Source organism: Podarcis vaucheri (genome assembly GCF_965113315.1).
Source record: "Podarcis vaucheri genome assembly, chromosome: 10".
Lineage (NCBI taxonomy): Eukaryota > Metazoa > Chordata > Lepidosauria > Squamata > Lacertidae > Podarcis > Podarcis vaucheri.
This window is the reverse complement of record NC_138748.1, coordinates 2,639,963-2,666,530: the sequence shown is the minus strand read 5'-3', so window position 1 is coordinate 2,666,530 and position 26,568 is coordinate 2,639,963. Positions and strand designations below refer to the sequence as shown.

The 26,568-nt window shown below is 43.9% G+C and overlaps 2 protein-coding genes across 7 annotated transcripts in view; one reads left to right on the top strand and one right to left on the bottom strand.

Moving 5' to 3' along the window:
• The first annotated feature begins 1,577 nt into the window (after positions 1-1,577).
• On the top strand, positions 1,578-26,476 carry NUDT5 (nudix hydrolase 5). 3 transcript variants are annotated; one of them, XM_082240186.1, is made up of 8 exons: positions 1,578-1,632; positions 6,360-6,467; positions 10,040-10,107; positions 11,729-11,781; positions 17,370-17,477; positions 19,123-19,218; positions 20,178-20,279; positions 21,716-21,839. In XM_082240186.1, the coding sequence occupies exons 2-8, from the start codon at positions 6,405-6,407 to the stop codon at positions 21,739-21,741; spliced, it is 516 nt and encodes a 171-aa protein (XP_082096312.1). In that variant the 5' UTR covers positions 1,578-1,632; positions 6,360-6,404; the 3' UTR covers positions 21,742-21,839. The 3 variants fall into 3 exon arrangements, with proteins under 3 accessions (XP_082096312.1, XP_082096313.1, XP_082096314.1); XM_082240187.1 differs by lacking the exon at positions 1,578-1,632 and adding an exon at positions 3,073-3,207; XM_082240188.1 differs by lacking the exons at positions 1,578-1,632; positions 21,716-21,839 and adding exons at positions 23,907-23,960; positions 26,131-26,476 and having other exon boundaries at positions 6,281-6,467.
• Positions 15,277-26,568, bottom strand: part of DHTKD1 (dehydrogenase E1 and transketolase domain containing 1) — a 66,042-nt gene continuing 54,750 nt past the window's right edge. For all 4 annotated transcript variants that reach the window (XR_014223993.1, XR_014223994.1, XR_014223996.1 and 1 more), the window contains exon 18: positions 15,277-15,456. The gene's annotated coding sequence lies outside the window, so the exon portion shown is untranslated. The remainder of the gene's footprint in view (positions 15,457-26,568) is intronic.

The window sequence follows — 26,568 nt, the reverse complement described above, 5'->3', positions numbered from 1 at the left end:
TTCGACAGCAGCGGGGCTGAGAGAGGGGCAGACGCCGGGCGGGGGGGGGGGCAAGGTCGCCTCGGGCAGCTGCAGGATCCCCGGGGCAGCGCCACTGCCGGGAGCCTGGCTGCTCCTGCTGCGAAGAGCCGCCCCAATCCGGCCCTTGGGGAAGAGGAGCCACGGCTGGTCTCTTCCCACCCTGCCAAGGACGGGGCTCCTTCCTGGCTCTCTTTTATAAGCCAGGATGGGCAAGGATCAAGGAGACAGGTGGTTGGTTTTACTTGTCCAAGGAGCCTGTCCATGTCCTTGGATGTAACAGATTGAAATTGACCCTTGACTAAACAGGGCTCTAGACATGGCCCTGCTCCCATGGTGGAGTCTACCTCTTTCTGAATCCAACCGACTTTATCTGGAAAAAACCCCCCCCTTCAAAATCGTTGCAGGAGATCTTGGGGTCCTTACCAGGCCCCAATGGCAAAGGTGGTTCCATTAAATTGTGAGCCACCTGAGTCTCCTGCTGCTGTTTTATGCAGATGCAATAGAGGCGGTGAAGAAGGTCCTCTTTGCTGTTGCTATCACCACTTGGTAGGCTTGACATTGAGCTCAAACCTGTGTCCGGTCCAATTCAGAATGAGTTTTCCACCACCAGTGCTCTAGCCGTCTCAGCAATTGTTTCACCACCCTTAGCTCTGGGGGAAACCACAGGGCTGTCTGGGCTCCATGCAATCGGAGAGGGCGCTTCGGAGCCAGACAGTCGATAACCCTGGTTAATTCCACATTCCAGCAGGCCACCAGGGAATCAGCTGAAAAGCCATCAACATGATGGTTGATTTGACCCTTCACCCCCCCCCATTGTTCCTGATGTAGATCTTCACTTCATTCTATTTCCTGTTGGGGGAAGACACCATTTTGTGGTTCACCTCAGGTGCTAAAATATCCTTAGCCAGCTGTGGATGTGAGGTAGGTACAGACCCAGTTGTGAGATTTAGGACAGATTTAGGCGCTCTTGTCTTGCTCCTGCTCCCCCACAAGAGGCATCTGCTTGGCTGCTGTCAGAACAGGATCCTGGGCTAGGTGAGTAACTGGCCGAATCCAGCAGGGCTCTTCTTATGTTCGGGTTGGAAAGTGGAGCCGCTCCAGCGGGGAGCTCACTGCTGCAGTCACCGAGAAGCCTTGAGCTCTTATTGTCTCCCACACAGACGCAGTGTGTTAAATGGGCTTGTTTGTTTTTTAAAAAACTGAACAAAAAGCAAGCCACGTTTTCCAAATGAGGAAGAGCGCGAAGTGGGGGAAGGGCGGGTTGGCCAGGCAGTCGAAGCCGAACTAAAATCCTGCGCTCCCCATGGTTATCTCTAGAGGGCGCTCTCTTCCAAAGTGAACCCGAAGCTGCTTCGCCGAGTGAGAGTCCCCCGGTTACATCTCGGGGCCCTCCGAGCACAAGACCAAAGAGCAGCCCCGGAGGCTCCGAGTGCGCCTGCGTAGCCTTTGCCCTCCTTTGGCCTCCTGCCTCGCTGCGCCGTAGAAGCGGGCAGCTCATTGGTGGAGCCGCCAGGCGCGCCCGGCCGACGTGCCGCTCCCCCGGCGCCGCGCGCCAGCCAGTCAGAAGCGCGGGATTGGAGGAGGCGCTTCCCCCGCCCGGCGGGCTCTGAGGAGAGCGCGAGGCGCGCGCCAGGCCGGCCCCTTCTCCTTCCCGCCCTTCGGTTCTGCCACACGGACCGCAGAGCTGAATCGCCCGCCCCGCCCCTCGCTGCTCCTCGGGAGGAAACACCGCGGTCTGCGGGGCCAAAAACTGGCGCACTGGCGGGCCAGCTGGGTCCCCTCGGCCCCGCGAGCCTCCTTCCCGGTCTTGGGCCAGGATCCCCTCCAGGCGGGCCTGTCGCTGCTCCCTTTCTGTGGCCGCCTCCTGAGGCGCCGGGAGAGAGCTCTGGGCGAGCGCCGCCTGTGGATCTGGATGAACTAGGCCTCCTTTGGAAGGACTCGCTTCCCCTGGAGAATAAATGCCGCAAATGTCCCCAGTGGCTTGCAGGGCAGCTTCATCTAAATCTGTATTGAGAAGGAGCTATTTGCACATCTGGTTGGCACCCATCTGTCTCGAGAGACATTGGAAGAGGGCACCATCAGGGGCAAAGTCAAACCGCTGAAGAGTTGACCGGGCCGGCTGTGGCTGTAGAGACCAATACGGGAGAGACATGCTTTGTTGCAGCTGGGGCATTCGCTTGTGCTGCTGCAGATGCACCACCACATTTCCCCCCTCTGCACTCATAGGAATTACCTGGCTACAATACCATCAAATAAATTCAATTTTTGACAAAGATAAAAAAAAGAACGGATTTGAAAACAAAATTTCAGCACTAGAGAAGGAACTGTTACAAGACATTATAAGAATACATTATGAAAAATGTATAGGTTAATTCTAGTTTGGAATCTTAAGGACGGAGAAATAAAAAAGTAATGATAAAGTGGGAGCAAGATTTAGGACACCCCTTAGAATTAGAAAAATGGGAAGAGTTGTGGAAAAGAAACCTAAAATTTACAGCATGTTACTTAATAATAAAAAAAACTTTATGAAAATGCAGTTTAGATGGTATTTAACCCCTACAAAATTGGCTAAAATAAATTAATGTTACAATAATGTTGGAGATGCAAATCTCATGAAGGAACTTTTCCCCACGTGTGGTGGATGTGCCCAGAAATTAAAAAATTCTGGGACATGGTCTACAAGGAGATGAACAAAATATTAAAATTTACATTTAAGAAAAATCTAGATGCATTCCTACTAGGTATTCTAACATGACATTCCAAGTGAAAGAAGAAGAACATTTCTCTATGCAGCAACTGTAGTGAGAGTACTACAGTAATGGCAAAGTATTGGAAGAGCGAGCACATTCCATCTAGAGAGGAATGGCAATTAAAACTCTGCGAGTATTTGGAACTTGCAAAATGACGGAATCAATAAGTCATCAGAAAACGTTAAAAAAGGGTGGGAATGCTTCAACAATTATTTATCAAAACAAGGCGCCATATCTAAGATTTGGTTGTGTATGGAATAACTCCGTAAACCCCCCTGTAATTTCTGTAACAATAGGGATATATTGTTTCCTCATACCAAGATGACGAGGAAACATTAAACACAGGAAAGGTTTTAGTAAGAAAAAATGAACCGTTTTGAGGTGGATGGAAGTCCATAACAAGTAAATACATAAAGAGATTCAATGCATGTGAAAGGTATTTATGAGAAATACTAATATTTAATATGGTGCCCCATGATATTCTTATAAAGAAGCTGGTAAAATGCGGTCTTGACTATGCTACCACTCAGTGGATTTGTAACTGGCTGACTGACCGAACCCAAAGGGTGCTCATCAATGGTTCCTCTTCATCCTGGAGAAGAGTGACTAGTGGGGTGCCACAGGGTTCTGTCTTGGGCCCGGTCTTATTCAACATCTTTATCAACGACTTGGATGATGGACTCAAGAGCATCCTGATCAAATTTGCAGATGACACCAAACTGGGAGGGGTGGCTAACACTCCAGAGGACAGGATCACACTTCAAAACGACCTTGACAGATTAGAGAACTGGGCCAAAACAAACAAGATGAACTTTAACAGGGAGAAATGTAAAGTATTGCACTTGGGCAAAAAAAATGAGAGGCACAAATACAAGATGGGTGACACCTGGCTTGAGAGCAGTACATGTGAAAAGGATCTAGGAGTCTTGGTTGACCACAAACTTGACATGAGCCAACAGTGTGACGCGGCAGCTAAAAAGGCCAATGCAATTCTGGGCTGCATCAATAGGAGTATAGCATCTAGATCAAGGGAAGTAATAGTGCAACTGTATTCTGCTCTGGTCAGACCTCACCTGGAGTACTGTGTCCAGTTCTGGGCACCACAGTTCAAGAAGGACACTGACAAACTGGAACGTGTCCAGAGGAGGGCAACCAAAATGGTCAAAGGCCTGGAAACGATGCCTTATGAGGAACGGCTAAGGGAGCTGGGCATGTTTAGCCTGGAGAAGAGGAGGTTAAGGGGTGATATGATAGCCATGTTCAAATATATAAAAGGATGTCACATAGAGGAGGGAGAAAGGTTGTTTTCTGCTGCTCCAGAGAAGCGGACACGGAGCAAAGGATCCAAACTACAAGAAAGAAGATTCCACCTAAACATTCGGAAGAACTTCCTGACAGTAAGAGCTGTTCGACAGTGGAATTTGCTGCCAAGGAGTGTGGTGGAGTCTCCTGCTTTGGAGGTCTTTAAGCAGAGGCTTGACAACCATATGTCAGGAGTCCTCTGATGGTGTTTCCTGCTTGGCAGGGGGTTGGACTCGATGGCCCTTGTGGTCTCTTCCAACTCTATGATTCTACGATTCTATGGATTGCCTGGAGAGCCTGGCCAGTCTTTTGTAATGATAAATACTTAGTTCCTGGGCCAGGTCACAGTCTCACACCCTATTCATATCTTAAATGTGTCCTTAAGACAGGATTTGTGAGGAAAGAGACAATGGGGAGGTTTCCCACTTTGACCTTGCAGAGAAATCATTTGCTCAGTTTGGGAATCAAAATGGTTTCAGGTCGGTCTTCCTGTGCTGATCTATGTACATGCTTGGTTGGTACACTTATGAACATTACCATATATCTAAGACCTCAAAATTCCTATCACACCCATTTTTTAAAAAATCTAATTTAAACATATCATATATTTGATGATACTATAACTAATCTGTAATTTGGCTCCTTACTTCTTCCATTGGTTTCAATCAAGGTTCACTCCCTGTAAATTCCAACAGATCTCTGTATGTAGCCCATTGTCTGTTTATGTTAATTCCCTTAATTGTGATTCCTTCAGTGGGGGAATACTATGATTGCAGCTTTAATGCGTGTTTAATAACTGCATTCAGAATTTCCCTGATGCTTTGGGGCTGTAAAAATATGCAGGAATTCACTTTGTTTGTTCTAGGTCATTACACTGTAGGCTACAGTACAAAGGGGCACTCTGTGTCTTGCATTTTAAAGTTCCAACTAATTTTGTGAGGGGCTTCTAAAATTTCAGTACTGTATAAAGCAACCCCACTTGTTTTCAGAGAGGTTTCACTCATATTAATTTAATTCTTTACTTTCTCTTATCTTTGTCTCACAATTGTTCATAAAATTCACTTAGTTTTGGTGCTAAAATTGATACTCCAGTACCAGTTGGCATATATTATTATGGTTGTTGCAATCAGAAATCATATTTAAAAATTATGTCATGGTGCAATACTATGTTCTCATGCTTGAATCTCTTCATCTATGTTGGTTGTTTATATTCTTTCAACTACTGTATATGATACTTTGACAGTATCAAAGTCATCTTGCTACTGTAATTTGTACCCATTAATCATCATAATATAAGTAACAAAGTAGTCAGGTACTTCAAAAGTATAGAATTAATCCTCACTTAGGGGTGGGGCAATCTGTAAATAACAGCTTAGCATTGCCCAGGTAGGTTTTTAAAATACCAGTTTTTCCAATGCCCGATTATAAATTTATTAAACTCTCTTAATATCTTCTCTTTGGTAATGTGAACAATTTAATTTTATTTGTTGCTGCTTTAGTTTTTTGCTTTAATTTGCTATACTAGTTTATATGCTTTATTATATTATTATTATTATTATTATTATTATTATTATTATTATTATTATTAACCTTTTTGTTTCTCATTACACTGTGATCTGCCCTGGCAGCATCAGGCTGCATGCACATGACTGCTTCCAAATAATCCTGGGGACTGTAATTTACCCCTGACAGAGCTATGATTCCCAACACACACTTAATAAACTATAGTGCCCAGGATTCTTTGGGGACAAGTAATGTGCTTTAAATGTATGGTATGCACACAACCTTAATTTATGTCAAATTAGATAAATTTGGTAAATCATAGGACATTTAGTATTGGAAGAGAGAGCTACCATTAAAAGAATCTTAAATTTAAACAATTAATTGGTTAAATCTGCATAGTTATATTAAATTTAGAATATATGTCCTGCTACTTTAGGGAGCACATTTTAAAACAAGCAATTAAAATGTTTTTAAAGTATTGCTCAGTTGCTAGAATAAATATTGCAATCCTCATTTTTAATCTTAATTGTGACCTAGATTGTCTTCTCATCTGGTTTGGGTACTGAGGCAACATCCTGTTGATCTTATGTTCCATTGAGATGAAGGCAGACACTTTCACCAATGAATAACCAGTCTCTAGTTAGCCAGTCTCTATATTACTTGTCTGATCTGGAGTCTACATTTTGTGTTTATATTTGCAGCAGGGTTAACTTGTTAATTTAGAATGAAAAGAATGAATGGTCTGACTTGATCCTGAGGGCAAATATTGACTCTGGTTTGTAGTTAGGTGGACTTTGTGCTTGAGGTGACAGACCAACATCTCTGAAAATGGAAAAGGAAGCATCTGCTGAAGCTCGGAAAACCACCCAAGAATCTATAGTTAAAGAAGAGGTATGCAATGTTTGTTTGCTTTTTGGCATGTTATTTTGAAGTAACTTAGTTATTGTGATCAAATACTGGGCTTAGTATTGCATAATATTGTATGCAAATGCTATGTATCCTACTGTGATAATGGGAAAGCAGCACCTCTATATGACTTAGCAAGACCATTTCCTATCATCCAGAGATCTTGCAATTCCAACCTTTTGTCAGGATAGCTGGTTTGCTTTGGGAGGTTATTCTGTCTAGGTACCAAAAGTTTGGAAGCTGTTATGAGATGAGTTAGAAATAAGAAAGCATATGCATCAAAGTCCTTATAGTGTATGTCTGCACTGCAGTTATAAACATAATCACATTTAATCAATCAATTCATATTTTTAATTTTCTTTTATACTTCTATTCCATTATTCACCAAATGGTTCAAGGGTGGGTTACAAACATAGGGAACAAGTTGTACTGAACACAGCCCAGCTTGCTTTTGAGCAAACATGCATCACACTGTCCCATTGAAATTAATGGCAATCTAATGCTCTTCAGCATGACCTTAATTGCTCTGAAGACGTTTGTGTTATATTAAGTGAGTTGTGCATTGGTAATCAAATTTCTGTTGATTCTCAAGAATCAAGAGCAGGGTTCATGGAGTTCCTCACATAACATCCACCTGACTTCTTGATGTGTCTAGTAAGATGGGACTGCCTGAGTGTGCAGAAATCCGGTGTCCATTAGAGGGACTTGTTAATAATCTGTAATATTTTTCATGCTTAGCTTCCTCTTAATTGATCTTCTTGACCTCTTGCTTGCCTGGTGCATTTTTGCCACTTCAGCCCCGCTACATTTGATGGCCCATGTAATGTCCAGTTTACCTACCTCTTTCCGCCTATCAATCACATGCCCGTGGGTTGCTGTGAGTAGTTGGGGTAATGATTTAAGTTTGTGTCACAACAGTGTAGGGGGTCACAATAAATCTCTCTCTAGTCCTTCATATCTTTTGTGTAACGTTGTGTAACATTTCAAACAATTGCTCAGTCATACAGGTCAAGTGTGACCATGGCAGAAGAGGAATTTTATGTTTTTTCTCCCACTTAGTGATTAAGTTGTTGTTATTTACTACATTCTAGGCAGCAGTTCTCTGGAGAGTCCACAGATCTAAACCATTTTAAAATAAACTTAATTTCCACAAAACCTGATTTCCAAGTTCAGCATAGCCTCCTGTTACTTATGAAATCAGCTCAATAGCTCTTTTCTCATGGTGTTGCTTATATGCCTTTCATTTGTACTTCTGAATGTACCTATAACCACAGTTATTGAAACTTAACCATACAGTCATAGGTATATTTATCCTGGAATTTAGTCCTAGTACATTCAGTGGGACTTACTCCCAGTGTGCATAGGATTGTAGCCCTGAGCTCCTACTCACTTGCCTTTTCCTGTTGCCTCTCCTTTTGATTCCTGCTGTTCCTTCTTATTGTCTTCTTTTCTCTTTTTTTCCTTCCTAATTGCAGTGTCTCATTCTAAAGTCATGAAGGATTGCTGTGGCTCAATCGCTTCCTTCCATTCACTGGCCACACCTGCTCTGTCAATAGATAAAGCATTAGCGTGATGTCCTTGGGGTCCTACAATAAAGCCCTGGCTTCTATGGGTCACCAAAGTAACTAGGTGTCTAGTAACTCAGGTTCACACTCACCATAAAATTATCCAAAATACCGTACACTTCTGTCAACACCCATTGAAGTGCAGAGTAGTAGGACTTTCCTAAGTATGTTCATCTGTGCAGATAAAAGTAAGAACATGAGGTGGAATTCAACTAGACCACAATTCATCAAGTATTTGAACCAACTATTGTATTTATCTAGAAAAGTCATTCGGTGGAAGGGGTAGCCAACTTGATGGCCACCTGATATTGTTGGACTACAACTCCTATCAGTCCTACCCAGCATGGCCAGTGTTTAGGGGTGATGGGAACTGTAGTTCAGCATCTACAGGCCATCATGTTGGTGAACTCTACAATAAATAGGAAATAATGTTTCTGCCTAATGCACCGACCCAACATATCAGACTCCTTGCTCCACTATCAGTCCTTTTCACCTGACTCCTCCAACTGTCATTCTTAACTAACACTCCTTATTTGCCACTCACCTTGATTCTACCCACCATTCTGTCTCACTCTTCACTGCTCTTCTCCCACACATTCTTCTAATAGGACTACCGTATTTTTTGCACCATAACACTCACTTTTTTCCTCCTAGAAAGTAAGGGGAAATGTCTGTGCGTGTTATGGAGGGAATGCCTACGGGTGGCATGCCTACGGATTTTCCTCTAAAAACTATGTGCGTGTTATGGTCGGGTCCGTGTTATAGAGCGAAAAATACGGTAGTACTAAAATTCTTCTCTCCAACAAGAATGTAAGAACCACCTTGCTGGATCAGACTGAAATCCAGCTCATCCAGCACCGTTTGCCAACAACTAGAGATAACAAGTGAAAGCTCACAAAGGTGGTGGCCATTTGTTCATTGAGTGTGGTGTGCAATAAGCAAAAAACAAAATTAAAATAATTTGGGCATGGTACTCTTGAAGGGACTGCTGCTGTTTAGGTCACACAGATGCGGTGTTTCAGTCTCATCACAGTGTGAATTAAGAGCAGAGTACTCTTGAATTTGGTTTCATACCATTCCCCCTTTGTTGGGCAACCTTTGCTTTGAGAGAAAATGCAAGTCCATTTCACCATTTCATAGTGTAGTGGTGGGTGACCTGTGGCCCTCCAGATGTTGTTGGAATCCAACTACCATCAGCCTCAGCTAGCACAGCCAGTGGTCAGGAATGGTGGGTGCTGTAATGCAGCAGAATCTGCAAGGTCAGAGGTTTCCTATCCCTGCCATAGTAAGCAATTCTGTATTTGGTTCACTTGAGGATTTTTCCCTTGCCTTTGATTGAAATTCTAGTACTCTCTGTAGAAAATGACCATGTTGTAAAAAGAACAGTGCCAAATCATTCCATATATTGTTGATTCAGGCCGTTTTAAAAAATGCCCTCCATAGTTAATGTTCGTAAAGATTGCTTCCTGTTCAGGGCATATGATCCTTTTCCAAGAGCACATGAGAAAATTATAGAGGGCTCCCTTTACTTTGAACTTGCACACATCTCTGTGTTCACAGCAAATAGTTCTTCATTCATTTAATGTAATGCAAATACTTTGGTAATGCCTACCATTTTGGAAATGGCAAAACAGCAAAACTATTGTCTTCCTTCATCTATGAGTAAAATCGTGCCATTACTGAACTGAAAGAGAATGCTGATGATGACTTTTTCTTATTAGCTGTAACCACAGTGGAGGCAGTTTTCATAGTTGTTCCAAATCATCATCTTTGTGGTGAAAATAAAGGGGTCGTAGTAGATAGGTTGATAAAGATGGTCAACCCAGTTTGCAGCAGTTTTGGAAAAGCTTGAATCCTGCTTGCTAATTTTCCATGGGCATCTGATTGGCCACTGTGAGAACAGGCTGCTAGACTTAGATGGGCCATTAGCCGGACCTAGCAGGCTTTTCTTAAGTTTTTTAAATGTTTTAAGTGATTTTTTCCCCCCTCAAGACGATTGCAGAAAGAAAATGGGTGAAGCTTGAGCAGACAACTTACATTGACCCTGAAGGTCAAACAAGGTAATAATTTTTACCTATTAGCTGTTTTCTAAACCATGGGGTTTTTAAATAGTGTTCTAAGGTAAAGGGACCCCTGACCATTAGGTCCATTCGTGACTGACTCTGGGGTTGTGCCGCTCATCTCGCTTTATTGGCCGAGGGAGCCAGCGTACAGCTTCCGGGTCATGTGGCCAGCATGACTAAGCCGCTTCTGGCGAACCAGAGCAGCGCAGGGAAACGCCGTTTACCTTCCCGCCGGAGCGGTACCTATTTATCTACTTGCATTTTGACGTGCTTTTGAACTGCTAGATTGGCAGGAGCAGGGACTGAGCTAGTGTTCTAGGGAGCTCTTTAATAGTGTTCTAGGGAATTCACATAGGGTTCTTCATTGAGGACACCAGTGGTGATGGACAAATCCCATCAAATTGCAAGACAAATTGCCTATTCCTCTCTATCTGCCCTTGCAGCACATCTCCACAGGAGAGAGTTGGATGTGTGCATAGTTCATGCTGGGCATTTGTGAGTCACAGTAGGTTGGGCCAGCACTCTGCATGAAGTAGGGTGCCCAGATGCAAAAGGGCATGTGGAAGGGGGAATTTCAGCAGGTATAGCTTGCATGACAAGCCACACCTACTGAAATTTCCTATTTTACACAACTATTAAAGGTGCAGGTGCCCTCCCCCCCTTCATGATACGGTAATCATGAGCTGGCTCCTCAGACAACATCCCAGAATTCTCTGCAGATATTCATGGCCTAATAAACCATGCTTTGTTAGCCAGCAACACTTCATCTGAACAGCCCTGCTTCTTTTACTGTAATTCAGTTTTTTTCAATTGTCTCAATTTCCTACTCATATTTATGTTTCATTGGAACATAGAAAAGCCACAGATTATGGAGCTGGCCTTAAAAGTAATCTACTTGAGAATCTTGTCTTTCATTAAAAAGAAAGAAGAAAGTTTCTCATCTATTTGCATAAGTTTTCCTGAAGGTTTTTAGCAATGCGTAATGTATATTGGAAGTTCCTAGCTGAGAGTTGGGAGGGCCCCTTTGTGAGACAAGGATTAAGATCTACTTTTGAGAGAGGGATTTGTCTTTTCTTTGCTCTTTTTATTTTTATTTAGATTTGTTTTTTATTGTATGATGACAAAGTTTCATTAAAAATTATGGGGGGGGGAGGGAGAGAAATTAAGAGCCGCGGTTGCTCAATATTTCTAGTGCTCAGAGGTCAGGACTTATGATCTGGAGCTTCTTCCTGTGACTAGTGAAAGCAGAATGAACTATGCAACACTGGGAAGAAATGCTGCATCGATTGGGCAAAAAAGAGGTCACATTTGTTTGCATAATTTATTCCAGCTGCAGAATTCTGCATTTGTTAGAGTCACTTGGTGCATACCTTTGATTATTTTTTTAAACATTTTAACATTTTTTAAAGCATATACTCAGCCTTGATTATGCTTTGAGAGATTTTTTTTCATGAAGAAAAAATTTCTCTGTGACATCAGCAAGAACTCGGTTCTTGAAGTGCCTTAGGATGTAGAGTGAGGTATTATAACAGTAATAATGATTAACATCTCATTTTGGAAACCAACATGTTTACATTGACATCTATCTTCTTCCCATCTCCTCCTTTCTATTTAATAGAGTATGGGAATCTGTGAAGCGTACTACCAGAAAAGAGGGGGTTTCTGCTGATGGTGAGCAAGTCTTTACATTGACAAACACAAAACACCTGTTACTTCACTGGCTGCTGAGAGTCTCCTAATGTTAGATAAGCTGGGGACATACATGAGAGAACACCAATATATATGGGAATATTGATTGTTGAGATTATTGGCCCTTCACCAAATTTCAGGCAAGTATTTTATCGTCGTTGAAATTTATAATAATTATAATGATGGTTTCCATTTTCGTTCAGTAGCTAGTGGTTCATAATCGAATCATAGAATCATAGAGTTGGAATAGACCACAAGGGCCATCGAGTCCAACCCCCTGCCAAGCAGGAAACACCATCAGAGCACTCCTGACATATGGTTGTCAAGCCTCTGCTTAAAGACCTCCAAAGTAGGAGACTCCACCACACTCCTTGGCAGCAAATTCCACTGTCAAACAGCTCTTACTGTCAGGAAGTTCTTCCTAATGTTTAGATGGAATCTTCTTTCTTGTAGTTTGGATCCATTGCTCCGTGTCCGCTTCTCTGGAGCAGCAGAAAACAACCTTTCTCCCTCCTCTATGTGACATCCTTTTATATATTTGAACATGGCTATCATATCACCCCTTAACCTCCTCTTCCCCAGGCTAAACATGCCCAGCTCCCTTAGCCGTTCCTCATAAGGCATCGTTTCCAGGCCTTTGACCATTTTGGTTGCCCTCCTCTGGACACGTTCCAGTTTGTCAGTGTCCTTCTTGAACTGTGGTGCCCAGAACTGGACACAGTACTCCAGGTGAGGTCTGACCAGAGCAGAATACAGTGGCACTATTAATTCCCTTGATCTAGATGCTATACTCCTATTGATGCAGCCCAGAATTGCATTGGCTTTTTTAGCTGCCGCGTCACACTGTTGGCTCATGTCAAGTTTGTGGTCAACCAAGACTCCTAGATCCTTTTCACATGTACTGCTCTCAAGCCAGGTGTCACCCATCTTATATTTGTGCCTCTCATTTTTTTTGCCCAAGTGCAATACTTTACATTTCTCCCTGTTAAAGTTCATCTTGTTTGTTTTGGCCCAGTTCTCTAATCTGTCAAGGTCGTTTTGAAGTGTGATCCTGTCCTCTGGGGTGTTAGCCACCCCTCCCAGTTTGGTGTCATCTGCAAATTTAATCAGGATGCCCTTGAGTCCATCATCCAAGTCGTTGATAAAGATGTTGAATAAGACCGGGCCCAAGACAGAACCCTGTGGCACCCCACTAGTCACTCTTCTCCAGGATGAAGAGGAACCATTGATGAGCACCCTTTGGGTTCGGTCAGTCAGCCAGTTACAATTCCACTGAGTGGTAGCATAGTCAAGACCGCATTTTACCAGCTTCTTTACAAGAATATCATGGGGCACCTTATCAAATGCCTTGCTGAAATCAAGGTAGGCTACATCCACTGCGTTCCCTTCATCTACCAGGCTTGTAATTCTGTCAAAAAACGAGATCAGGTTAGTCTGACATGACTTATTTTTCAGAAATCCATGCTGACTATTGGTGATCACAACATTCCTTTCTAGGTGCGCACAGACTGTTTGCTTAATGATCTGCTCCAGAATCTTCCCTGGTATAGATGTCAGACTGACTGGGCGGTAATTATTTGGGTCCTCTCTTTCCCCCTTTTTGAAAATAGGGACAACATTTGCCCTCCTCCAGTCTGCCGGGACTTCGCCTGTTCTCCAGGAATTCTCAAAGATGACTGCCAGTGGTTCTGAGATCACATCTGCCAGTTCTTTTAATACTCTTGGATGCAGTTCATCTGGCCCTGGAGACTTGAATACATCTAAACTAGCCAAGTATTCTTGTACTATCTCCTTAGTTATTCTGGGCTGTGTTTCCTCTGCTGAATCATTTGCTCCAAATTCTTCAGGTCGGGCATTGTTTTCTTTATCGGAGAAGACTGAGGCAAAGAAGGCATTGAGGAGTTCAGCCCTTTCTGTGTCCCCTGTTTGCATTTCACCATCTTCTCCTCTGAGTGACCCCACTGTTTCTTTGTTCTTCCCTTTGCTACGGACATACCCATAAAAGCCTTTTTTGTTGCTTTTAACCTCTCTAGCAAGCCTGAGTTCATTCTGTGCTTTAGCTTTTCTGACTTTGTGTCAGTGTGGTGTAGTGGTTAAGAGCGGTAGTCACGTAATCTGGGAAACCGGGTTCGCGCCTCCGCTCCTCCACCTGCAGCTGCTGGGTGACCTTGGGCTAGTCACACCTCTGTGAAGTCTCTCAGCCCCACTTACCTCACAGAGTGTTTGTTGTGGGGGAGGAAGGGAAAGGAGATTGTTAGCCGCTTTGAGACTCCTTAAAGGGAGTGAAAGGCGGGATATCAAATCCAAACTCTTCTTCTTCTTCTTCTACATGTGCTGGCTATTTGTTTGAATTCCTCTTTGGTGGTTTCCCCCCTTTTCCATTTTTTGTACACATCCTTTTTTAATCTTAACTCAGTTAAATGTTCTTTAGATAGCCACCCTGGCTTCTTTAGGCACCTTCCATGTTTCCGTCTCATTGGTATTGCCTGACGTTGTGCTTTTACTATTTCCCTCTTAACAAACTCCCAGCCATCATGAACTCCTTTTCCTTTTAGTATTGCTGTCCATGGGATCTCACCCAGCACTTCCCTAAGTTTTATGAAGTCGGCTTTCTTAAAGTCAAGAAATTGAGTCCTAGTATGCTTGGCTGCTCCTTTCCGCTGTATAGTAAACTTCAGAAGAGCATGATCACTCGCGCCTAATGATCCTTCCACATCTACCCCACTAACCAGGTCATCAACATTGGTTAGGACCAGATCTAAAATGGCTGTTCCTCTTGTTGCTTCTCCCACTTTCTGGACAATGAAGTTGTCTGCAAGGCCAGTGAGGAATCTGTTTGACCTTATGCTCTTGGCTGAGTTTGACATCCAACAAATATCCGGGTAATTGAAGTCCCCGATTACTACTATCTCCCTTCCTTTTGCATGCTTGAAGAAGAAGAAGAAGAGTTTGGATTTGATATCCCGCCTTTCACTCCCCTTCAGGAGTCTCAAAGCGGCTAACATTCTCCTTTCCCTTCCTCCCCCACAACAAACACTCTGTGAGGTGAGTGAGGCTGAGAGACTTCACAGAAGTGTGACTGGCCCAAGGTCACCCAGCAGCTGCATGTGGAGGAGCGGAGACAACTCTTAACCACTACACCATACTGGCTTGGCCATCTGTTCCAGGAAGGCATCATCTATGTCCTCCGTTTGGCTTGGGGATCTATAGTAAACTCCCACAATGAGGTCTCTGTTATTCTTCTCTCCCTTAATTTTGACCCAAATGCTCTCACTTTGGCTTTGAGGTTCTAAATCTTGGATCTCTTCACAGGTATACACATCCCTGACATATAACGCCACTCCTCCTCCTTTCTTGTCTGGTCTGTTTCTCTGAAATAGATTGTATCCCTCCATTATTACATTCCAATCGTGGGACTTATCCCACCAGGTTTCAGTGATGCCTATTATGTCATATTTAGTTTGCTGTACCAAGAGCTCAAGCTCATCTTCTTTATTTCCCATGCTTTGCGCATTAGTGTACAGACATTGAAGTCCATTAATCATTCCCCCATGTCTCTTATTTAAGGATTTTTTCCTCCCACCACTAGGTCTGCGTGCTGTTTGCTCCATTTGGTCTATGACATTTGGATGATCATCTTCATCAATTGATAGACTCCTACCTTCAGGAGCACTGTCTCCCTCCCCCACATTAGTCAGTTTAAAGCCCTCCTGATGAGGCTTCTGAGATTTTTGGCAAAAACATTCCTCCCAACCGTTGTGAGGTGCAGCCCATCGCTTGCCAGAAGTCCATCTTCAAGGAACTGCAGTCCGTGATCTAAGAATCCAAACCGATCCTGTTTACACCATTTGCGAAGCCAGCTGTTCACTTCCACTATTTTCCCCCTCTCTCCCTGGGCCACGTCGTTCAACTGGGAGGACAGATGAGATGACAATTTGTGCATTTAATTGCTTCAATTTCCTGCCCAGAGCCTCTTAGTCTCTTTTGATCTTCTGGAGGCTATTGCTTGCAGTGTCATTGGTTCCCACATGAACCAAGAGGAAGGGGTATTTGTCAGTGGGTTTTATGATTCCTTGCAGTCGTTCAGTTACATCTTGGATCTTAGCCCCGGGGAGACAGCACACTTCCCGAGACATCTTGTCAGGCCCACAGATCACTGCTTCTGTTCCCCTCAGTAGGGAATCCCCTATCACCACTACACGCCTCCTCTTAGGTTTGGTCGGGGTTCTTCCATGAGCTGTTCGTTCCAAGGTCGCTTGCACATTCCCTGAGGACTGACTTTGCTGCTCGTCTTCATATACCTGATCAACTGTAATGAGGGAGAGATCCTCAAATGGAGTCTGTTCTTCGTCTTCCATGCTAGGGGAGAGGACTTCAAAGCGATTGTGTATTTCTAAACAATCAGAGCGAACCCTGGGCCTCCTACTTCTTTGAGTCACGTTTCTCCATATATCTGGTACCTGTGTTGGTGAACTAGCCTCCTTCTCAGGGGTATCCCCTGTCTCCTTGGTGGAGACGGTGTTCTCTGTTGCTTCCAAGAAGAACTCCAGCTCTCTAATTCTTTGGAGCGTAGCTACACGTTCCTCCAGTTGCTGGACTTTGTCTTCTAAGAGGGCAATCAACATGCAATTGCTGCAGGTAAAGCTGCCTGCAACCTTTGGCAAGATGGCAAACATTGCGCAGGAACCACAGGCAACTGCAACTGTTCCCTCACCCTCCATCTTGAAAACGTGTTGTTGGGGGTGGCTACAGTGGTCCTCCATCCTAAAAAGTGTGAAGACAGGACAAATAACCCCCCCCCCAAAAAGTCCCTAGGTCTCCCCCAACAAACGTTTGAGACTAGCTCTCTTAAATCTAAAAGATGGATCAAACCACGCGCCGCCAGGCGCGCGTCACTGCCCTGCCCTATAGTGGCTGTATGTATGAACAGGCCCCCAGGCATGCCCTCAAAGCTAAGTGACCTGCCAGTCTTCCCTTTCCCACCTTTTATCATCAGAGCGTGGAAAGGAAGATGCAAAACAGTGTGGTCTAGTACCCGCTTGGATACTTGTGGATAGTAGGCCACAGCAGCACTGTTAAGATGGTTTGAAAAAGGAGCCATATGAATTTCCTAAACTAATGTTTGTTTCCAGTTGTGTTCTGGAGAATCCTGGTGTTCATTAAAAGCTTCTTCAGGGCTATAATCAGGAATGGCAGACTGGCTTCTCTGATGGACAGCTTGCCACCTATTCCAATCTTCCCCTATGATTGGCAGCTGCAGTGGAGTGTTGGATGGTTATCTTCTCCATTCACCTCTGTGGATGGTATGACCCAACAGGTCAAACCAAGCACCTTATGTGAACTGAGGATATGCCCTAAATCATCTTCCAGAATCCTCTGCAACATTCAGGGCTTCCAAGTAGATACTGAAATTGTTCCCTCAAGGGAGAAAGTGTGAAAACCATTACTCTGAAACTGATAACATGGGCACAACCATCAAGTACACTGCATGAGATACCTTGAGTGAGTTACTGTTCTTTGTCTGTTTCAGTGCAGCCATGTTTTTGCAAGTTCCTTCTCTGTATTGGCAGGTGTTGCTGTTATTCCAGTGTTGCAAAGAACTCTTCACTATGACTGTGTTGTCCTAGTGAAGCAATTTAGGCCTCCCATGGGAAACTACTGCTTGGAATTCCCTGCAGGTAGGTGCTTCACCTCAGCTTCCTTGCTAATTTTAAGGTAAGGCTCTTGCCATTGTGAGAGAGGCACTAGCTGCTTCTTGGGATGCTTATATGTTTGGAAATAGGCCACAAGTCCTGTCTTGCAAACCCTTAGGATAAATTCTTTCAGGGGTATTGCACCCTGGACATATCTGCACATTACTATTTCTGATTTTATCAGAATTAATGCCTTGTAACTAGGAATGGAGGAGAACTTTATTTGGTGTGCCCTTTTAAGTGAGCAGGCCTATTTTACACCTTCCTGACTAAGACATAGATTAGAACACAATTATCCTTTTGATCTTGCACTTCTCTGAACTTTGCAACTTTTTTGTTGGGGGGGAAATCAATGTAAAAATGTGTATTTTAGGATAAAGTGCATTCAGAAAGGCATTCATTGAGGAAAAATACATTTAAATATGTTCTTATATACAAGTTTTTTAAAAAAAGAAAATAAGAGATGAATGTGGAAAGTGGATGGAAGACACATACAAAGGAACCCATCTCAAATTGATAGGGAGAGAAATGGGCTGTGCATGTAACAAGAGCCAGGCTAGGAATAATTGCTTATAACAGTTGAGGGCAGCAAGGAATGTTGAGAGGGAAGGTCAGCTTTCACTTGCCTCCCCTTCACACTTCTTTTTGGCAAAAAGGCCGACTCTGGGGTTGCGGCGCTCATCTCGCTTTATTGGTCGAGAGAGCCGGCGTACAGCTTCCAGGTCATGTGGCCAGCATGACCAAGCCGCCTTTGGCGAACCAGAGCAGTGCACTTCTTTTTGGCAAACAGGCCAAGTATTGTGTAAGATACATCACAACTTGTGTGCCCCATCCTGTGAAGAATCTTGCTGGTATCATTATGAGGAGATTGGCTTTTTAATGCATATGTATAATGCATTTAGGGACGCGGGTGGCGCTGTGGGTTAAACCACAGAGCCTAGGACTTGCCGATCCGAAGGTCAGCGGTTTGAATCCCCGCGACGGTGTGAGCTCCCGTTGCTCAGTCCCTGTTCCTGCCAACCTAGCAGTTCAAAAGCACGTCAAAGTGCAAGTAGATAAATAGGTACTGCTCCGGTGGGAAGGTAAACGGCATTTCTGTGCACTGCTCTGGTTCACCAGAGGCGGCTTGGTCATGCTGGCCACGTGACCCGGAAGCTGTACGCCGGCTCCCTCGGCCAACAAAGCGAGATGAGCGCCACAACCCCAGAGTCGGCCTTTTTGCCAAAAAGAAGTGTGAAGGGGAGGCAAGTGAAAGCTGACCTTCCCTCTCAACATTCCTTGCTGCTCTCAACTGTTATAAGCAATTACTTCCTAGCCTGGCTCTTGTTACATGCATAGCCCTTTACCTATAATGCATTTTAATAATTAGAGTAGTGATAGGGAGAACCTGTGGGCCTCTAGATGTTGTATGCCAGCTCTCATCATCCCTGATCGTCAGTCACTTTGGCTGGGGCATATGGGAGTTGTAACAAAATTTTGAGGGCGCCAGATTCCCCATCCATGAATTAGAACATTTATCTTGCCACTAAGTCTTGTGCTTTCTTCCTAGCCATGCCAATGTCGTCACCCCCCCAAAAAAAGTCCATTTACCATTGCTGATCTTAGTTACAATTCAACCTTTACATCACAGGTCTAATTGATAGCAATGAAACCCCAGAAAGTGCTGCTTTACGTGAGCTGGAGGAAGAAACAGGATACAAAGGGGAGATCCTTGAATGCTCTCCAGGTAACTTCTGTATTTTGTCTTGACTGTTTGGATGGAAAATGTTGATGCATGCCCTTTTATGGAACACTTTGGAATGCTCAAAGGGCTTGCAGTTGGAAATATCAAACATAACTGCCATACCATAAATGCTGTCTAATTATTTTCTAATAAATGCATGCTGGAACATTTCACCAGTGCAAAGAGGCATGCCCCAGCAAACTCTGGGCATACCTATGAAGGTGCTGATATAACTGATAAGAAAGAACACTTGCAACATTTGGGGCTTTTCAGCTGAGAAAAAGGGAGAAGGGCAGGACATGAGGAACATTATGTGGGGAAAGTGGATAGGGAGAAAGTTTATTACCCCCTCCTCTCATGCCAGATCCCAGGAACCTTTAAATAAAGCTAAGTGGTTAGAAGCTCAGGACAGATGAAATGAAGTACTTTCCCCAAACTGAGCCCATCTAGGAGAAGGAAAACTGATCCTAAACCTCTGCTGCCTTGCAGGATATTTTGGGGAGAAGGAAGGGCTAAGGTAAATCCTACACAAATTTGGAGCAGAGTCCCTAAGATGGTTGGATGGCGCCTTGTCTGCCTCCTCCTGGCAACTCCTGCAGCCAAACTGGTGCCAAATGTATTGCTCCGCTTTCCTTTGAACCACATCAGTGAGGCTGAGATGGGAGTCTTGTTATCTGTGCAGCCCAGGGCCTCCAGAGGCACACACATGGATCCCACCAACAACTGGTTGTTGTAAAATGCTTGGCTATCTAGTTTCTGAATTCCACGTATTTCTCTGGCTTGCTGGAACTAGAGGATCTGTGTGTATGCACAGAGGTCCCTAGTCTTCGGCAGCACATTAGAGATGTTTATCTAGTTCTTAATTAGGTGCAGATTCTGTGATATTCCTTCTGTGTCTTTGAGAACAAATGTGTATTTATTAGCATGTCAGACAAATAACTGAAGAATGATGCTTTCTGTAGCTTTGTGCTTGGATCCTGGATTGACTAACTGTGCATCACACATTGCAACAGTCACCATTAATGGAGATATTCCTGCCAATCTGAAGCCCAAACAAAAACCAGGTGAGTCCACCACTTGATAAAATCTTATCTTATTCTTGTATCAAAACATTTTCAGTGCCCAATTTGAAACACCCTGTATTTATACACATATATTCAAAGTGAAATTTCTGTTCATGTTGGTGTCTTTCTGCAAGGAGCCAAACATAAATCCTCAATATAAGAGTTGTCAATGTTATACCTAATAGCCAGAAAGCAAGAGTCATTGTGTGCTTTACGGGTAATACTGTAGTAGCATTTTTGTGGACTGTCCTATTTACAGGATGCAAGTGAGGCTTGTACAGTGTGACTACTGCTCCACTTTAAGAGCATATATAGTATGATTAACACATTTTAAAAAAGGACCTCCAGGCTGTGCAGACTGAAGTTGTGCCCTTCAGAGTTCCTCCACTGCTTGGCACAAATACAGTGGTACCTCGGGTTAAGAACTTAATTCGTTCTGGAGGTCCGTTCTTAACCTGAAACTGTTCTTAACCTGAGATACCACTTTAGCTAATGGGGCCTCCCGCTGCCGCCGCATCACCAGCACGCGATTTCTGTTATCATTCTGAAGCAAAGTTCTTAACCCGAGGTACTATTTCAGTGATAGCAGAGTCTGTAACCTGAAGCATCTGTAACCCAAGGTACCACTGTACAGAAATACAGATAAGATAAGAAACAAAGTAGCATGGTAGCTCTTAAACTGTCTGGGAGCTGCATAAGCCTAAATTAAAGAAGGTGCAGTAGATATTAAGATTCTGCCTCCCCCTTAGTCTCACCCCCCCCTTTTAGCTGCATGGGAAGAAGGGTTCAGTATGTGGGGCTTCCTTGGTCTGAGGGAAGCAGCTACAGTTTGTCTGGCAGGAAGCTGTGGAGATTGAAGAGAGGAGCCTTCGGGGGCAGAGGTGGAGGCATCTTGGGTGTTCTGAGCCAGGGGAATGTTAATATAAGTAAATGTGGTGGCAGGCCTTGTGGCAAGGCTGTTTAGGAAGAGGCGAAACGGAAGGGTTGAGCTGTGGGGGGTTGCTAGAGACAGAAAAGTGTCCAAGTGTCCTGGAGCATTTAGAGAGACAATTCAGATAAGTGGATTTATGCTTAAGAAGTAGAGCAGCACTGGAGCCACACCAAGAAGCCTTGCTCATGATGTCATGCATGCGGAGTACCACCTCCCACCCCACCCCCATGTCTGCAGCACAAACATCTGCACGTAGGGAGCCTTTGCACATGTTTGCACTGTATATGCAGGCGCCAGGGACTGTACCATGCAACAGCAGGACTACTGGATCCAACCCTGATCCTGTGCTGCTCCATTCAGGAGCATTAGCAGCTATGTAGGACTATGTTTCAATAATATTGTGGATAAATTGTTCAGCAAGGAAGTCTGATATCAGAGTGAAAAACAGAAGTATCTAGAGTCACAAACCTTAATTCCCATTGTGTTTATGCTTTGTTTTATGCAGAGGAAGGAGGTACGTTGTCTGCTTAAGTTCACTATGGCTGGCATCACAGATAAGTATGCTAGATACTGCTGAATATTCCAGTGTGGTTTTGGCTCAATAAAGCCCTTTTGTCTTTTAAGTTCAATAGCTATCTCTTTCTGGGTCACCCTAACTTTTTTCAGTAACACATTGAGTAGTATAGAATTTTAAAAATGTAGACTTCACTGGTGTATTAAAAGAAGTTAATCTCATTTAGCATGATCTGCAGGAAAGGGATCCAAAATCAATTTCCTTAAAAAGAAAAGTTGGGAACAATGGGTTGGATCCAAAAAACTGAGTGGAAAGAAAGCAAGACACTAGCACTGTTCTCCAAATGGGTTGACACAGCCTGAGTAGTCGACCCAAACTTTTGCACCGCTGCTCTTCTTGTCTGTGATGTCACACTGAACTTTGGAGACACCTAGGAGAGTTGATGGGATTGTACAGACAAGCCCTTGCCTCTTTTTCACTCTGCGGTGGCAGGGGAGGACATGGGTTTGACTGTTACACAAAGCTCAGTGTAATCAATCTTTGGCTTTGTAGAGTATGGAGGAATCTCCCACACTGTCGTATCTGAAGAAGTGTGCATGCACATGAAAGCTCATACCAAGAACTAACTTAGTTGGTCTTTAAGGTGCTATTGGAAGGAATTTTTTTATTTTGACTGCCTTAGGAAAGGCTTGAAAAGCACCGAGATCTTTTCCAGAGAAATTACCCACTGTCTCCTAGTGTGGACGAAGAGGTGATCTTGCTATTACCACTTCTGAGGTGACAGATATATATTTGCGTAATTCCACTTGTGTAAGAGTTCATTACACACTGCTACAAGTTCTCATGCTTTTCCTGCTTGGCAGGGGGTTGGACTCGATGGCCCTTGTGGTCTCTTCCAACTCTATGATTCTATGATTCTATGCTTCCATTTGTGCAAGTTTTTTGGATTTACCTTCACTTTTATTGCATAACCCTGAAGGTAGAGGTGCAAAATAGCCCTTTTGTTGTTAAGTTGCTTTGAGACATTTTTATGAAGTGACTAAGAATTAATAATAGCAATAATGATGATGATGATGTTATTGTTATTCTGTAAGTGGGAGACATATTCCATGAGCAGAAGGACTTTTATTTGGATCCAGTCCCATACTTCATGCAACTAAGTTTTGAACTAGGGAAGAGATGAGGAAACCTGTGACCCTCCAATTATTATTGGAGTACAGTGCATACCAGCCCACATGGCCAATGGACAGGGATGATGGGAGATGTAGTCTGATAACACCTAGAGGGCCACAGGTCCACCCCTCAGAACAAAAGTTTCCATTATTTCTAGGATAGTGTTTTTGCAGGTAAAAATCAACAGAGCTCAACTGCAATGTTGTGATCTCCTTTTAACCGAGGAGTCAGAAACTGGTGACGCCTCTGACTAATCTAGTTGTCCTCCAAATCCTAGTTCACATGTACCATAGAATAAAGGTAAAGGTACCCCTGCCCGTACGGGCCAGTCTTGACAGACTCTGGGGTTGTGCGCCCATCTCACTCAAGAGGCCGGGGGCCAGCGCTGTCCGGAGACACTTCCGGGTCACGTGGCCAGCGTGACGAAGCTGCTCTGGCGAGCCAGAGCCGCACACGGAAACGCCGTTTACCTTCCCGCTAGTAAGCGGTCCCTATTTATCTACTTGCACCCGAGGGTGCTTTCGAACTGCTAGGTTGGCAGGCGCTGGGACCGAACAACGGGAGCGCACCCCGCCGCAGGGATTCGAACCGCCGACCTTTCGATCGGCAAGCCCTAGGCGCTGAGGCTTTTACCCACAGCGCCACCCGCGTCCCATACCATAGAATAACTGCCTTCAATATTGGCAACAGAACACCTCTTTCTGATTCCTGGTGACCCAGACACTTGCCACTGTCCACCTCTGCCCACCATTACTCAACACTAAGGGGAGTAAGCAGTTTTTTGCAGAAACAGCTGGCCTTGGGTGGAGGAGCGAAGTACTGTGAATAGGAGGCATAGTCATGTCAGCATAACATGAATGGGGCTGGTTGTAGCTCACTGGCTTTCCTTATAAGTTTCAGTATATGTGAAACTCATCTTTTTTTCAGCTTTAGACGAAAAGGGGAGTCACCTTGTGGAATAGAGTAGAAATTATGTAATGCGTAATTTTCTTTCTTTCCCCTCCCTCAGAATTTGTAGAAGTTGTTACACTACCAAAGAATGATTTAATGCAGAGAATTGAGGGTAAGTACCATCACTGAAGAGAAGATTCATGAAAATTGAAATGGTGGCAGAGTTTGCAAAGTCAGGGCCTTCTAAAAGGATTTTCTGAGAATGAAGCATATTTTTCTTGAATGCCAGGGAAGATTCCCAATAGGAGACCTATTTCACTACCTGGCATCAGTCTTCTGAGCAGGGATGCTTAGCTACACCTACATATTACCCTCCAAAATATCACAGCAAACCGTTATTTCATTCATACATCCTTGAAAACTTGTGAAGTAGATGGTTGAGGCAGGATTTCATGTCCCTGTGGAACTGCACCTTTTAGCTGCATCACTGGCAAGAAGAACAGACCTGCTTGTGAGCATAGCAAAACTGAAGGGGGGGAAGAAGCAAGACAGACAGGAACAAATAAAAAAATAAAATATACAATATGGGGGGGGGTCAAAAGGAGAAGAGTGGAGGAGGTAACTGAAAACCCTGAGAGGTAAAAAAAGACTGTGTGTGTGAGTGGTTTAGTCATTGGCCGGATTTTTTAAAAAGAGGCCTGAGTTTAAAAAAAGGAATTTTAAGCATTAGCTCAAGTGTTTTGCAAAGGGCTGTTCTCTCCTGTGTTTCCCTCTGCTGTTTTCCCTCCAAACCACTATAATTCCTTTAAAAAAGAAACAACCTCAAGGATTTTAGAGCCAAACTGCATCATCAATAGAATGATATGGCTGAACTCTTGAGGTTGGGGGTGGGATGTCTGGCTGCTCTGCCAGCTTTAAAACAAAACCGCAAAGTCTTCCTGCGTCTGGAAGAGGGGTGGGAAACCTTTTGGCTTGAGAGCCACATTTCTTTTTGGGCAACCTCACAAAAGAGGGTGATGAAATGACTGTGAATATTACCACCTTACTGCAGGCTGGATTCTACACTCTTCTCTGACCTCCAGCCAGGCAAGCAAGAGTTGGTACTGGAGGTCAAGGATTTTCCAAATTCATGATGGAGGGGATGCATCCCAAAGGCCAGCTAGGGAGGCCTGGAGGTCAGCATTTGTTTCTCACTGCAGGCCTGAGATTCCTCGTCCCTGATATGGAAAATCAGGGGAAAGGCATGGTGGATTTTTTAAAATCTAGGGTGCAATCAGACTTGGTTTTCCTTCTTCTGCAGCATTAAGAGGTACAGCCCAAGAGCTGTATTACGCTGTTCTGCCTTATAACAGTGGGGGGGGGGAGTGTGCACTCTCCTCTGTATCACTGTTCTAGTGGTCATCTTACTCAGTTTTATATGACTTTAAGACCAAACATCTTGGTAAAATTTAAGTACAATTGTATCTTGGAAGTCGATTGGAATTTGTTCCGGAAGTCTGTTCGACTTCCAAAACGTTTGGAAAGCAAAGCACGGCTCCTGCAGCCAATTGGAATCTGCGGAAGCCCCGTCGGACTTTAGGCTTCCAAAAATAGTTTGCAGACCGGAACAGTCACTTCCAGGTTTGTGGCGTTCGGGAGCCAAAATGTTCGAGACTATAGTACGACTATGGTAATATTCTCCTGACAATTTAAGATCACACAATTCAGAGAGAGATGATTATTTTTTGTTGTTGTTGATTGAACTTGATGAGAACCACCCAGAAAACTTTGTTGATTGGGCAGTTGGTTGGACAGCATAGCCTTGGTTACCAAATCCTGGCTCTGAGTGCAGGGTGGCACACAGTTGTTGTCGTTATGTCCTGAATGCTCCGTGTGTGGTCTGCCAGGGGGGTGGTGGGAAGCAATGACCAAGGCTGCTCCACTCACTTTCTGGCAGACCACCCATGAGAAGAGCATATGATTATTTTTGCAGATTTGCTTTTTCGCAACTACCACATTGCAGAAGGTGCACGTAAAACCAAGTTGAACTCAGATACAGTAGTTTCAACAATGTTAAGTGCATACAATGCAAAGTTTGGCCTGAAAGCAGAGTGTAAAAAAATTAGCTCAGTCAGTACAGCCTAAGACGGGATCTCAGGGTCTTGGGTTTGAAACCCCACATGGGGCAGAAGATTCTGGCATTGTAGGAATCCTTGTGGTTCCGTCCAACTCTACGATTCTATTCTTTTATTCTAACAATACATGTTTCCTCAACATATGTGTGACTTGTGTTCTTTGCAACATTGGGATTAAACCAGTCTTGCTTATACTACTTTAACAAAATATTTATCTATTTTTTCCAGAGCTGGTGTCAGAGGAGCACATGATAGTTGATGCAAAAGTATATGCTTATGCCTTGGCACTGAGGCACGCAACAGATCAGCCATTCCAAGTGCCATTTATGAAATTCTAAGACTGCTTAGTTGTTTGGAAGGATGTTCCTGTATTGAGCTAAGGCAGCATTTCTTTCCTGTGACAGTCAACAAGCTGAATGAAACAGTAAGCTTTTTCTAAAAAAAGAGAGGACAGTTTATAGCAGTCTAACTGGCCTGTTTGTTGAAAAGAAAGAAACAATTTCACTTAATTCAATTTCTGTATCCAATTAACTGGAGATTTCCTGAGAAAAATAAATCTCTTACTGCCTTCTGACAGGGTATTGTTCTTCTATTGTCTTAGAAATTCTGAGCCCTGAAATTAGTGTGAGCAGAAAGACTAGCTTTGTGAGGGGCTGGAATCTGGCT

Coding starts and splice junctions, on each gene's coding strand:
- NUDT5 (XM_082240188.1), top strand. CDS start 6,405: ATGGAAAAGGAAGCATCTGCTGAAGCTCGGAAAACCACCCAAGAATCT. Junction 10,108..11,728: donor GACCCTGAAGGTCAAACAAG/GTAATAATTTTT, acceptor TCTATTTAATAG/AGTATGGGAATCTGTGAAGC. Junction 11,782..17,369: donor AGAGGGGGTTTCTGCTGATG/GTGAGCAAGTCT, acceptor CTGTATTGGCAG/GTGTTGCTGTTATTCCAGTG.